The 15597-nt window shown below is 34.5% G+C and overlaps 1 protein-coding gene across 4 annotated transcripts in view; it reads left to right on the top strand.

Annotated features, from left to right (window-relative positions):
- The first annotated feature begins 5006 nt into the window (after positions 1 to 5006).
- Positions 5007 to 15597, top strand: part of LOC120636352 (MAGUK p55 subfamily member 7) — a 37915-nt gene continuing 27324 nt past the window's right edge. The window contains exons 1-8 of one of the 4 annotated variants that reach the window (XM_039907797.1): positions 5007 to 5137; positions 5884 to 6158; positions 6259 to 6390; positions 6704 to 6733; positions 8456 to 8623; positions 9873 to 10069; positions 10980 to 11095; positions 12371 to 12688. In XM_039907797.1, the coding sequence (XP_039763731.1) occupies positions 5107 to 5137; positions 5884 to 6158; positions 6259 to 6390; positions 6704 to 6733; positions 8456 to 8623; positions 9873 to 10069; positions 10980 to 11095; positions 12371 to 12688 (1267 nt within the window). In that variant the 5' untranslated portion in view covers positions 5007 to 5106. Of the gene's footprint in view, positions 5138 to 5883; positions 6159 to 6258; positions 6391 to 6703; positions 6734 to 8455; positions 8624 to 9872; positions 10070 to 10979; positions 11123 to 12370; positions 12689 to 15597 lie in introns of all 4 variants that reach the window. The other 3 variants (XM_039907796.1, XM_039907800.1, XM_039907798.1) reach the window with 3 other exon arrangements.

Below are 15597 nucleotides of genomic sequence, written 5' to 3'. Positions count from 1 at the left end.
GCTTTCGTGGTGTTTTGTTTTCATGGATGGACGTAGTTTAGCGAGTATTTTGGCTAAAATTAATAATTTATTAACTATGTTATACAGAAGGGTTTTACCTTCGAATCTGGTGGAGTGACCTGAAAGACGGAGTGACGTACCCAAAAGATCCCAATGACTCTTACTATGACTCCGCTATCCATACCTTCGTCCGTCTGTCGGCGAGCTGTATCTCATGACTCTTTAAGGAAAATGGGATTTTCAAAGCGTGTGTTTCAATCTATTATCTAATGTCGCTTTAACAAAATATAGTGAAAATCAGTAAAGTTCGAGTCGGATTTATCTTTCTGTCAGCGGTCTGTACTTCATGAACCGTAAAAGGTAAGGAGAGGGTTGAAATTTTCAGTGTGTATATCTATTGTCGTTTTAACAACAATTATGAAAATTGGTCAAGTGGGAGTCGGGTCCGTCCAACTGCAATAGGTACAAAGTTAAAGTTTTCACAGTTTTTAGGTAGTTATGTCTAAAAATTCTCGCTATAACAACAAATGATAAAAACGGGTCAAGTGTGAATCAGACTCGCACACGTAGGGTAAGGATTATACGATTAAACGAAACCCCAAATGCGAAGATGCTACCCAATGGGGACGAAACTCCAACCATAAAAATCGAATTCAAGTGTCAATTTTATTTGGAGGTCGTCTTAAATTTCAATAGATCTCCAGTATAGGGTCTCATTGTAACTACAAAAACGAGCCCAACACGATAAACCTAGCTCTTCTTGTCTAGGAGTACCAGTTCCATCCGGCGCGGCGTAGGCTTCGTAAGTCACAAACAAAATAAGGGAAATAATATTTTGTAATACATTCCTCATTTCCAAACAATAATAATATGTGATTTTAGGTAAATATCTTTGTCAAATATTGAAGTACTTGAATGCGTAAACTATCAGTTTAGTTTCTTCCAGCGAACGAAAAAAGCATAGAAGCATTTCTCGTACTCAAAAATAGCGTAACGAAAACTATGCCGTGGTGGGAGGTGCTTATAAACTGTACCGCAAACGAATCTAGTTGACTCGCGACATTCGTGCGTAGTGGCGGCTAAACGAATTGCGTAAAACTAGATTTCAATAATTCAAAATGCCTTCATGTGTTGTGAAATGGTGTCGAAATCATACGGATCATCACCACAAGGATAGTGGAATAACTTTTCACGTGTAAGTACACCGATAACTATACTAAAATCTAAATAAATACAATTACGTATTATCCTTATGGATGGTGTTATGCCATATGTACCTAGTTAACACGTTGGCTGCTGAAAACACAACGTTTGTGTTTTAAAACTACGTAACGCGTGTGCGGCTCGAACACGCTAGGCGTGTTAAAATAAATGTACCTACAAGGATGCGGCCGAACACGCTGGGCATGTTTTTCCGGCGTTCTGCGAGTGCGGCAAACACAAACGCTGTGTTGTTTTAAATATACTGCTAGAGCGGCATTTACGCAAAAAGTGTGTTATACGTTACCGTAAGTATGTTTTATTAAATAATAGTTAAACGTTAACGCAATAAGTCTCATGCCATCGAGAGAATCAACCATCACACGTATAACTATAATAATGTTATAATTACTATAATAAAATAAAAAACATGTTTTCGACCAAATATTTGAAACAATAGTATAATACCATCAATCACTAATAATACCCACCTAGACAATTGCATTGTTTTAAAATATTTTATAGGGACGCTAAATAGATATTGATATCGATATAGGATCGTCGTCGTATATTTTAGCATACTCTTAAATGTTTTTCTGCAATAAAGGTTTCCGCAACATAAGTTTGATGTCTATTTGTATATTTTTTTAATATTTGTACACCTGAGTTCGTCTGCACTATTTTCACTGGTATCGGTATCGTCGATAATTTATTTTATAAATATCGGTTTGCATTCCATTATACCGACAGAAGTACAAAACGATGCATCCGCATCCCTATTTTTTCTTATCGTCTTGAATAAACCTTATCGGTGCGGCCAGCGGTACCCAATAAACTACTTAGTAATGAGTTACTATTGTTTGGAATTTAAAGTAAATTTAACAATGGTTCTGTATATTTACTGGAGGGATTATTATATTTAAATCGGCGTTTATTATGACGCTATTTTAATCTAATTTATTTTGTTTTCCTTATTGCATAAACTCATCCAACGATTCCAATCACGCTTGGTCTCGTGTCGTACGACAAATAGAAGAACCTATTAAGAGCTCTTTGCGACTCAAGTTCCTGCTTTTAAAGGGCGTGCGTTTATTGACTAATTGGTACTAGTTTCGAAAGACAATTTCTTAGAAACGCGTCTTCTATGCTTTTTTCGTTCGCTGGTTTCTTCCATGTAGTGTACTGTACGCACAGTGATCTTTTTGACACCAGCGATTGTTGAAATCTAGTACAGGTCTGCTCTGGACGGCGGGGTCCGATTTCCATCTAATAGATATTTTAAACGAACACCGTCTTATATCCCCAGTATGTAATACATAATAAGCCCTTAAATAAATGAATAAATAAAGTAGGTATAGTCGTAAAAATGTAATAGGCCCGATTTGACATTTGTGCAAGACTATAGAATGTAACTTGGAACTAAACTGAAAGAAACAATAAAATAAAAATCAATTACATACAGTGTTTTAAAAAATACGTAAATTTTTTTGGGACGTTAAATAATATGAAAGAATATATCCCGAGTATTCTTTTTGCGCTTACTTTATAGTAGCATGCAATTTATAATTGTTGCGAAACGTTCCGAAAACAGTTACGTTCTCAGTCTTTTTTTTTTTTTATACTAGAGCTGTAACCATTTTTTTTACTGAATATCGAAATTTAATATTGTGTTGTATCTTTACTGCAAAGAATGAGCTTGGTTCTCAAAATGGGTTCTAAATAATTAGTCTGAGTTGATGAAGCTGACCAAGCGGCACATGACTGAAGCGTCCCCGCGCGCACTGCGCAGTTTTCGTTCCTCATCTTGTAAAGTTGACTGTGCGCTTGTTGAAGTTTGATATATATTGTTTACTATTACGTTAACTATGGCTCTTCTATTTTGGACATTAATTTAAACATAGTGATTGGACTCGATTTTTGTTTTTGTTGTTATATAGTACTAACTCTGTTTCAACATGTTGAAAAGTGGACGTATAATCAACAGCCAGTCACGCGTATTGGTTGTGAAGTTAAAGGAATACTTTGAACGAACGAACACTTTACAATACATAATAATATCAATCAAGTACTGATACAAACTTGAATTGATTTATCGTGAGTATCGAGTCCCGAGTCTTATGGTTCCATAACTAGTTACGTCGCGATGACAAATGTCACAACGGGCCTATTACATTTTTACGACTATAACAGTATAAATAAAATACCGGAACTCGACTCGATCGCACTTAACTGCGAACATTAGAACACTGTGTTCGATCATAAACCAACGACTAAGTTTCATTGGTTAAACCTATTATTACAAGACTCAGCTCCATCAATTTGTAGGTAGTTACTATACTATATTATTTTTCTATTTTTATTCACTGCAATTAATTATGCTGTAACGTGCAGCACTGCATGCTCCGGTATTTACACAGTTCACGCGTCAAGTTATGATGAAAAGAATATAATGGCCCGTCAGTGGAAACGTTAATCTGATTTCTGTGGTATTTAGCCCCGGATGTATTACAAATTCGAATCGAGTAATCAATTATGTCACAGAAAGGAAAATATAACCCTTCTCTGATAACTAATTTGATATCGATTATGATGACACAAAATGAAAAAACATGCGTGTTATAATTTCTCTTCATTCCACTGACGTCTTTCCATATAAAATGACAACTAAAAATTTTGCCGATTTGAAGCGCTGATGAGAGTACTACAATAGGGTTGGGCCGAGTACTTTGTCGATAGTACTCATGGGCACTATTTCTGTTAAGATTTATCAAATTACAAAATATTGAAGCAATGATTGTTACAGGTCCCCATCTGATGGCTTGATGGCTGCTTAAACTGAGTTGGAAAATATTTCGATGTTTGGTTGTATATAACAAACATAATTTATTCATTGCATTTAAATTTTTTTTTGTCATGCCAAATTAAGGATAAAAGCGTCAGGTCTATATGGACTTAAATGGGACCATTTCAGCATGAATACTTTTCAAACAAAAAAATATGCAAAGCCGTAAAAATCTAACGAAGTAATGCCCTAGCAAATATTATAAAAAATATATAAACATCTTAATTTAAAAATAACCTCCTCCTTTTTGCAGTCGGTTAAAAAACTAATAGGTACATTTTCCGTTGTAAAGCCATTCCGATACCTTAAATAGAAGTCATGGATTGATATCGATTTTTTAAAAACTGTAAGTAGTTATCATCATTAGTGTTAGTTCCGAGAACCTTTACCATCGCTCTGAGCGCCAAGACTCAAAAGTGACAAAATCAAATGGCTTCAATACGGAGAAGTTAATTACAAGCAAAAGAAGATGTTTATAACCAGTTCTGCTTAGTATAATAGAGGCCAGTGCTTTATACCCTTGAAATTTATTTTATTTCAATCAATAATTGGACATATTATTTAATACAAATACCAATACATTGATAGTATTTGCCGTGATGAAGAAAGTTTATTCTTATACTCAATCCAGTTTAGATAGACATTTACGTCTATGGTCTGTGTTACCATAAGCACCCTAAGCAGATTGTATACCTATTGTATACCTACTAGGTACCTGTGCTTACTACTGGTCCTACACCAAATTGATCCTAAAAATGCACAATATACAATTTCAGGGCACTTTAAGGGTAGTTCATATTCTAAAAGCTCTCATTTTATAGACTTAAATTAATTAATAAGTAGAAAAAATATATTTACATAGTCATTTAGTGGACGACAATAAAATAAAAGATTTTAATTTGCAAAGGGTGGTTTATTATATAAGTGCTCTACAACAATAATTACAAATAATATATTATGTACTCGTGATTGTGGTGATTTACCTTATTTTTAATAGAACTAGAGTTAGAGTTTTGCCTTACGTACGTTTTCCTTGTTACCTATTCTAGTTTTATTGAGTGATTATGGATAGTGCAACAGACAACTGGGATCCTGGTATGTTTTAATTTTAATTAAATTTAATAAAAAATTGTTGTGTGCTTAAAAATAATATTTTTAGTGGAATAAATATAGTGGGTGTGAATTATTATTTTTAATTCACCCTTCCTTAATTGATATTTGTATAAATTAGAGATTACTTGTATAGGTAAGAGTTTTCAATTGCTAAAAAATCTTAGAAATTAAATTCAATGTGTCTATGTATTTACATTTTTTTTAAAATAATATTGTGAAAATTGAAAATATTATTGTAAGAATATTTTTAATAATATCATTGTAGTTTAAAGTTGCAGTATTCATGATTTGACAGAGATATTGATACAAGACTGATGACGAAATTTTTCTTAATGCTTTAGTAGCAGAGTAGCTCTGTAAAAATTTACGTTTAGCAAGAGAGACAAAGAAATTATGCCCCTACATGAACCTAAACTAATATGAACGTGAAACTTTTTATCATAATGAATTTTTTATGACTTAGCTTAAAATGATTGGCTTTATTAAATATTTATATTATTGCTCATATCCCTAATGTGTTATGGTTACTAAAAATATTTAAGCTTTACCCATGTTGAGTGGTTAACCTGTACTACACAACATGGCAGTTCACACATGAAATGTGAAATGTATATAAGCTTCTATACACTTAAATAACCTTATTATGTATTTTTGATAGATTATTTACCATCTTTATTATTTACTTAAAAGGCTGCAATTTTAACAATTATTGAATTATTCTGTTTTAGCTTTGACTAGGCTGCTATCTTCACTGAAAGAAGTGCAGTCAGGCGGAGAAGATGTTGCTTTTCTGAATGAACTTCTTCAATCAAGGCAACTGAATGCACTTGTTCAAGTACATAATAAAATAGTGGCAGCACAATGCAAGGATGACAAATTCTTTCCCCTTCTTTCTAATGCCATGCAAGTCACACTAGAAGTGTTAGAAATGTTTGGAAATGTGCATACAGTTTCAAAAGAGTTTGAAGAGCTGCTAATTTTACTACAGAAACCTCATTTACAGGTGTGTCATTTGTTAAATTTAGCAATTTAATATTTGTTGTTTTTAATTCATATAATGATTAGATTGGTATTATAACTTTTGTATCGTTGGAAAATTGCAGGCCATCCTCTGTACTCATGATGCTGTGGCACAAAAAGACTACTACCCTCATTTACCAGACATTCCACAAGATGTAGATGATGAAGAGGAAACTGTGAAAATAGTTCAACTAGTCAAAAGTGATGAACCACTGGTATGCACATCTCTTGGTATCAGAACATATAAAACCTTATGGTATTTATAGCATAAATAATACAAGTTCATTTAGAAATAGCAGCTACCTATAATTTATGTTATAAAAATTTAAGTATAAAATTATATTATTGAATATTTATATATTTTAGAATTTAATACACTTGAATGCTTCCATGGCTATAAGAGAATAAATAATATATTTGGTTATTTGCCTTATGCATAGTACAATTTTACATATGTACTATTCATGAGGTTATTAAAACAAACCATATTCAGAGAATGTTTTCAAGTAATTCATTTTTTATTAAAAGGGTGGAGCTCAGAGTGCCGAGCCAATAGTGGTAAGTATACAAGTTTACTGTTTAACACCATACTTTAATTTATCATTTTATTTTACTATATTTGTAATTCTTGTATTCCCTATTTTATACATACAGATTATAAACAGTCCTAATTAGGTGTTGTTTTTTATTTCTATAAATTCTATTTTTAGTTCTTCACATCCTTATTTCATTACAAAATATATTCATTTAATGTATTAGTTACATATTCAATTTGTATTTATGTTATTTAAATAATAATACTTCAGTACCTACCTATTAAACTAATTTTTATATATCTTTCAAGCAGTTCTTGTTATAAATCCACTTATTTATTAGCTGCTATCTCTAGATGTTGTTGCAATTTGTATTGTGGTATTTCCGCCTTTTCTTATTTTCCGTTTCATAATTTTCTTTCTCATGTATTTTTCACATACACAATACACATTGTTCTTGTCACACATTTTGTTGTTGCATATAAATAAAATTAGCGTAATAATATATGAGTGAAAGATGTAATTTATATTTTTATTTTACAGTAGGAGATTTACAGTTTTTTTTATTTAAGTATATAAAATAAAATTCGATAGGTCTGACATGGCAACTCCGACTAGCAGAGTTTGGCGTGTAAAGGATTGCACTACTTTAAGACCTGTCAATTTAGTTTGGTGTTGAAATTTGCATACGAAATAATCAGCAGTTGTAGGTAAATGGACGTGGGTCGAGGCTAGAATGCCCCTACGCCTCTCGGAAGCTATCACGGAGATAAGTCCCTGGGTCCTCTACCCAGTAAAATTATACATTTTATAAAAAGAATTATTACATAAGAAAATAAAATATTTACATTACAAAATAAAATGAATACGCTTTTAAGAAGAGTTTTTTGTTTTGTTTTTTTATACAAAATAGTCTTCTTAATCATTCTTTACAATTGTTACGATAATGTTATGTACAAATTCCGTACGCCGATGAATTTAACCTTATACGTACAATTGCACAACTTCATAATGCTTAAAATATTCAATCAGCATAGCAACGTATGAAAGAGTCTAACTGTGTGTGTATCTCTATCATTTTAAAATAAAATAGCGTGTATTTTCGCAGTGCGGGCTCGTTCTAACGTTTTATTTTGAAGGGCATAAATTTTAAATGATGAGGTTCCAAAAATGTTTATATTATTTTTTATATTTGATAGAATTCTTACACTTTTACGTTAGTAAATTTATCAGTGTAGCACCTAATAAAATGTACAATTTTATTTAGTTTGCTTTAAGAGAAATATTTAGTAATAATAATTAATTATTCTAAAAAATTTTCCCTGTAGTCTGGGGAGGTCGCATAGGCAAGTTAAGCCCCAGGTCACGTTTATTATCACTAAAATGAGAAAATAGTCGTAAATAAGCCAGACAGCCCGCATTAGTGCACTGAGGTAGTCTCAGGCTCCTCGCACAAATATTGACAATATTTCTTACCAATCAAGTATCAACCTACTTAAATTTCTCAATATTCTTCGCACACAGGCAATTTAATATACATAAACAGTTAAAATACACAGATAAACATCCATGCACCGAAAAACATTCATGACATCACAAAAACATTTTCCAGTTGTGAGAATCGAACCTTGGATAAAGAAAGCAGGATTTTGACCGAATCGGCACTTGGCCGTCAATAACATAAAACGAGAAACATCCGTTTTAATATTGAATACGATCCAGATGAATAATCATGTAATTATTTCAGGGTGCTACGATAAAGACAGATGAGGAGACTGGAAAAATCGTTATAGCCAGAGTAATGCACGGCGGTGCCGCAGACCGGTCAGGTCTTATACACGCCGGTGATGAAGTCATTGAAGTTAATGGTATAAGCGTGGAGAATAAAACACCGGCGGATGTGCTTTCTATCTTGGTAAGTTATTTTTATCACGTTGACGTCATGAGTACTCCTGATCGTCATCGAAGTATCTCTCGTCTCGTTCGCCCAAAAGTGATCTACGAATTCAGTAGTGCTATCTACACGGAAAATGTAGAGCAAAAGAATAAGCAATACTAAACTCAATCAAAAAGATTTTAGATTAGATTGATTATTCTTAGTTAATAGATATCGCGATGATGGATGAAGCGATTTCAATAAGGTATTTTTAAAGTGAGAAAACGAATATGTAGTTCGGTACAACAATATAAAAAGAACTAACCAAGCGCGAGTAGGACTCGCGCACGAATGGAACCCGTACCATTATCAATAAAAACGGCAAAAAAGTCATATCAGTTGGAAGTATTTCTTGTGACAGAGACATCATCTGTGAAAATTTCAACTGTCGTAACCAGATGAGATTCAGACATTCAGATGAACAGAGTAACAGACCGAAATATAGACACGGGTGGACAGCGGAGTCTTAGTAATAAAGGCTGCGTTTTACCCTTTGGTTACAGTACCTTAAAAACAATAAATGGTTTTAAATTTATTAAGCTCTCAGCATTCAGTAGGCTAAAATACAGATTTAATTAATTTATTATTGTTATATGCCAACCGAGCTTAGTGGTGTCGGCAGATCAGAATACAGATGTCTCCAGCCAATCGTGGGTGTCTTACGAGGCGACTAAGAGAATATAACAAAAAACGGGCAGCAGCGTCAGCTGTTCTACTACGACCATTTACTGCGATCACCATCCTAGCGTGGCAATTATGGCCAAACCGTCCCGACGCGAGAGGGCTTTGGTCCAGCAGTGGACTGAGGACTTATTGATGATGATTATATTGTCATATCTTATACAAATAGGAATTGAGAATGGTAGACATACTTATCTAGTCGCGCATGTTAGACCCATTGATGCCGTTAACATCACAATCTACGATCTACTAAACTGCTTGACCACTTACAGCACGTATTGTGTCGTGTCGGTTTAGCGCAAGCATGTTTTGGTCGTGTAATTTTTCAAATGTATTATTATTTGTGTCTTGGAACACTGGTGTAATGTGGCCACTCTGATGGGAGCTCATATATTCATGTTGAAACCACGTTTCAATTAATTCAAAATTCGTAAACTATTGTCATTAAGCAGTTAAACGGACACGACTGGCATATTAATTAGATTATAACTATTACTGCTAATATCCCGAATAAAACAAGATTATAGTTTTTTATTTTATGTTTCAGCAAAGTTCAGAGGGGACAATAACATTTAAATTAGTACCGTCCTTCGGAAAAGGTGGTTCCAGGGAGAGCAAAGTGAGAGTTCGTGCCCTATTTAATTATAATTCTTCTGAAGATCCATACATTCCATGTAAAGAAGCGGGTCTCAATTTCAAAAAGGGTGACATCTTGCACATCGTTTCGCAGGACGATGCATATTGGTAAGTTAATAATGCGTATCAGCAAGTAAGTTAACTAGTAATTTCGGATTGCGGTGCAATAAAAAAATACGCTATTACAAGAACTACAAAATTATATACCACGGTTTTCGCATACGTACTAGGTACAAAAAAAAGCTAACAAAATAAACCTACATACTATATAATCGAAGTATTTGTTAAGTATCAGAATGCCGGGAATATGTCAGGAGGCTGTTGTTTTTGAAATTTTTAGCAATTGTTAATGTAACATTATGACTTTTACATTTTCATCATTCGTATTCTTTTTACGTTTATAATATTGCAAGCCGCGAGGATTTCTTTATGAATTGAAATTTGCATATTATTATTTTAAGGTAAATTCTTTGCAGTGTTAATCAACTAATTGTTATAAAGTCAAGTTATATTTTTTATTCGATCAACAAGCTATGTAGACACGTCTGTGATGTAAGCAGAGAAACATCACTGGTTCACTGATGCAGAGCTGATAAGCCTTTAAAAATGCCCTCTCATCATTTGTCTATTAATGTAGTCCCACTGATATACACTGGGCGTCTCTTATAAAAGAAGTGGAGCTATAATTCTGAGGCGCAACGCCGGTGTCCTGCGCGTTTATAATTCAAATTCTATTTATTTCAAGTAGGTCTACACTTTTGAAACGTCAAGTATGTCTGTTTGTAAAGACTCTACTACCGGTTCGGGAAACAGATTCTACCGTCAAGAGCCGCCAAAAAATCAGTAGTTGCTTGCTTCCAACATAAAAAATTACAATCATTTTCTATCTTGCGGGAGATGAGAGCGAAGCTGGCTGCTTCCAATCTACCTTGTCATTATATATCGTTATATATAGATACGTCACATGCCTAATCTTAATAACAGTGATATTCATTATTTATTTTTCCATTGATTCCAGGTGGCAAGCTCGTCGTGAGGGAGATCGTGTGATGCGAGCTGGGCTCATACCATCCAGAGCTTTACAAGAGGGTCGTATCATACATGAGCGCCAAGCCGACCCGCAAACGATGGATGGTGAGCGGAGGCTTTCATTACAGTTCGGTTAATAATTATATACCTGGTGACTTTAAACACATAAGATATAAGGCTGATAAGAAATCTAGTATTTTAAATAAACACATCAAACACTATCACTTTATTAGTAACAAATAGACAGACATCGACAGTTAGTGACAGAGTATGCCTTAACAAAATGCTCCTTTATTTATAAACGTGATGGAGTTGATACGCAGTGTTTTGTAACGTTATTTATTTTTCTTTGTTAGCCTCGTTAATTTTTGGAATCACCCAATACATGATTTAAACGACATGACGGCCGAGTGGCGCAGTGGGCAGCGACCCTGCTTTCTGTATTGTCGTAGTATATTTATTTATTTATTTAAAAAAAAACATAGACGAAACATCCACAGACACAGCCGAAAAAGTGAAAAAATTTAAATTGTTTTGCATGGGAATTGACACTTCGGATTTGTTTCAATAGATGGCATCTTAGGTGGTACTAAGTAATCCGGGCGTCGATACCAAAATGGAATTTAATGCAACAAAGTGTTCGGGTATGACCTTTGGACGCAAACATTTAATTTTTTCCCCATTTGGAAGAGGCCTTTTGTGTGACAGTGACAGTAACGAGCTGGTCACAGACCAGCCCATTAATGTTTGTAAGATTCTTACTGAGAGGATAGGCTATCCATAGCTTCATAGCAAGACATCCTAGTTATTAGTGTCAATTACGTCTGTACATCAACGCAAATGTTTCCATTCTTATAGCGCTAAATGCATTGTTGACAGAGTAATCACACTGTGACATATTTGTGTGTGTGTACTGTGAGAAATGTAAATGCACTATGTTTTTAACTTGACTTGATTGTGTCAGAACAAAGCATAGTTACCAGTAGGCATTACTTTTTTATTAATTGATGTTAACCGTAATAAATGAATAAAAAAAAAATTAACATCCGGGTCATCTAGTCTAGTACATTAAAAAAATCATGCAAAATGTTTGAATTTTATGCAATTGATTGCGTTTTAATTATACAGAATTCTTTTTTCAATTATTATTTTATAGGTTACTGGTACCAAGGAACTGAAAAATTAAAGTTTTTGTAAACAAACCTAGGGCTTATCGCTTAAACTAGTTTAAAAAAAAAAAATGTCAGTTTATCCCTTGATAAATATAACAATAATAATTCAAAAACAAAACTTCAGCTGTATGAATATACTGCTTTAAGCTATGGTAATAAATGTCGTATGAACGTATTTTAACATAGTTTTTTTTATGCATCTTTTTAGGCAAACCCGCGCTTTGTAGTCCGTCACAAGCTAATTCCGATTGCGGACCGAAAACACCTTGTTCACCGACACCAAACGCCACAGCCCTGCTCCCATGCAAATCGCTACCCAAAGTCAAAAAGATCATATACGACATAAAAGAGAACGATGACTTTGATCGAGAAATTATTCCAACATACGAAGAGGTGGCCCGATTGTATCCACGTCCTGGGCTAGTGAGACCCATAGTGCTAGTTGGTGCGCCCGGCGTCGGTCGCAACGAACTACGGAGGCGGCTCATAGCAACTGATCCGGAGAAATATGTTACACCAGTGCCATGTAAGTATACAAATGCATGTGAATAATTTAAATGTGCGCGCTTTTGTTAATAGAACAAATAGTTTTATGTGCGCGCTTCGAATGTCGAAAGTTTGGGCTTATACATGTTAGGGATGCTAGAAGATGCTGACCGAGATCGTCCGGGGACTACTGTGGCTACGGGCTACGGGCTTATACAAGCCGAAAAGCCCGGCTTGGGATACAATAAATTTCCTAAAATAATTCATAATTTATAGCAATGAGGAAATAAAAACGATGTATTAACTTTGACTCAATACTGTATGCACAATGAGTATACAAACACTACGGCTGGAAGTGTGGTAGCAACCGGCCCATAGAATTACACTGCGCGATATCTGAACGCAGCGGTATGGAATATCCCGAACGAGGCGAACTTCAGAGTGGCGGCGATAGAATGCCAAAATATCAAGGGCGCGCACGAAAACCTCTCGCTTTGTATCACTCAATCGTTGGCTTGCATCGGGATTATTTTTCACTGCTTTTACCTATAGAAATTATTTAATAATTTATATGGACATAAAAAGCAACATTACTGGTTGAAGTTCGTCAGGATGTCAAATTTGAACAACTTCACACTTCTCCTATAGATTGTTGTGATTCATAATTTGAAGTTTATTATTTTTTGCGGAGTAGTGCATTTCATTGTTTTCTTTTTCATTATTAACTAAATTTAATTTAATAACAATGAGTTCAAATTGTGTGGAAATTGTATCTTGTGGCGGGCTCAGGTGTGTGCAAACGATAATTGGTGAACAAAAGGGAAATTATTTAACTTTTTTGGAAAAAAAACCAGCTAATAACATCACCGAAACCTACGCCAGACTTATGTATTTCTAAAAAATAGTAAAAATCATAAGAGACAATTTAATAGATCGGTATACAATACTCGTTTGGTTGTTGGATGCTCCCATTCTAATAAATTATTATTATTAAACTCTTTATTTGTATACCACAACATTTAAAATATAACAAAAACAGAAACATCGAAAGAAGTAGTAATACAAAAGGCGGCCTTATCGCTTAATAGCGATCTCTGCCAGGCAACCTTAGAATTAGGAAAAAAAAAGAAGAGGAGAATAGACTGCAGGTGGTACAAATATTAAAATACATACATGCAAATAACTACATGCCAATACATAAACTAGTGTGCACAAATAGATAAAAAGTAAATAATATAATAAATAAATAAATATAAAAATAAACTAATATATATAATAACAACACTTACATAATTAAATACTTTAACATACAATAAATGAGTAAGTACATATATACATACTATTAAAAGTCGTTAACAATATAATGGGCCTTAACTGCTCTTTTAAATATCGCCAGTGATTTGGATCGTCGTATGCTCAATGGAAGCGCATTCCACAATTCCACAGCTCGTACGCTAAACGAACGCTTATAAAATTTTGTCTTATGATAAGGCATACACAGCGTCAGCGCACGGCACGATCTTACACCAGATTGCTCACCAAGAAAAGTGAACTTCTCTTTTAAATACGAGGGAGTATTTAGATGAAATAACACACAGTACAGAAGAGAAAGTACATGCATATCCCGGCGACGACGAATAGGAAGCCACTTGAGTTTTTGTCGAAATACGGAAACATGGTCATATTTGCGAAGGCCAAATATGAACCGAATAGCCAGATTTTGAAGACGCTCAAGTTTATTAAGCTGATCCTCGGTCAGATTAAGAAAGCTTGCATCCGCATAATCGAGAATAGATAGAAAAAGAGAATGTGCTAGCATAACTTTGGTCGGAATTGGAAGAAATGATTGCAGCCTTCGCAACGAGCTCATCGCCACAAACACTTTCTGACTCAGCTCTTTGACATGCACTGTCCATGACAATTCCCGGTCGAGGTATACACCAAGATCTTTCACAGAGTCACAAAAAGGAATAGCGATGCCATTATAAATAACAGAAGGAATGCTCAGCCAATCAACCCTCGCGATCATTCCTGAGCTACCAATAACGATAGCTTTTGATTTTGCAGGATTGACCTTTAGCCCATATTGCCTGCTCCACTCAGAAATTGCAGCCATATCATTATTTATAGCTGCAATAGCAGAACCAAGATTTTGAAGGGTAGATGAGCGATATATTTGGATATCATCTGCATACATGTGATAGAGAGAAGAGATGTTTTGAGTAATAGAGTTAATGAAAATAGAAAAAAGTAAAGGAGATAACACGCCACCCTGAGGTACCCCAGCCGCTACATCACACCAAGACGAAAAGGACTCGTCAATCTGAATGCGCTGTCGACGGCCATTGAGGTAACTCCGAAACCAGTCTATTACTGATGGAGATATGTTAATAGAGCGTAAAAGACTAAGCAAGATGTCAAAGTCAACTGTATTAAAGGCATTGCTAAAGTCAAGCAGAATAAGAATTGTTAGCTGCTTGTTATCCATCGCCCATCGAATATCATCAGCTACTTTAGCAAGAGCAGTAGCCGTACTATGACCAGGACGAAAGCCAGATTGCAAAGAACTGAGAAGGTTATTCTTATTAAGAAAGAGACTAAGTTGTTGAGATACGAGTTTTTCAAGAACTTTTGAGAGAAATGGTAATATAGAAATGGGGCGAAAATCAGAAAACGATGAAGGGTTGTTTTTTTTAGGTAGAGGAATAATCTGAGCAAACTTCCATTCTTCAGGGAATTTGCTACAGAGAATGGAAGAGTTTAAGATATGGGTTAGAATAGGGGAAACAACGTCAAGAATTGGAATGATCATATTACGGGTAATGCTATCTACACCAACAGCATTCGATGCAATGGATATTATGCTCTTCTTAACATCACATTCAGTAAAAGACTCGAAGGTAAATGGTAAAAAGTTAGGAGTTGAGTGGGAAGAAAGAATACTAAGAG

This window comes from Pararge aegeria, chromosome Z (assembly GCF_905163445.1).
Source record: "Pararge aegeria chromosome Z, ilParAegt1.1, whole genome shotgun sequence".
Lineage (NCBI taxonomy): Eukaryota > Metazoa > Arthropoda > Insecta > Lepidoptera > Nymphalidae > Pararge > Pararge aegeria.
Note: the sequence above shows the minus strand (reverse complement) of the source record. Positions and strands in the feature narration are given on the sequence as shown.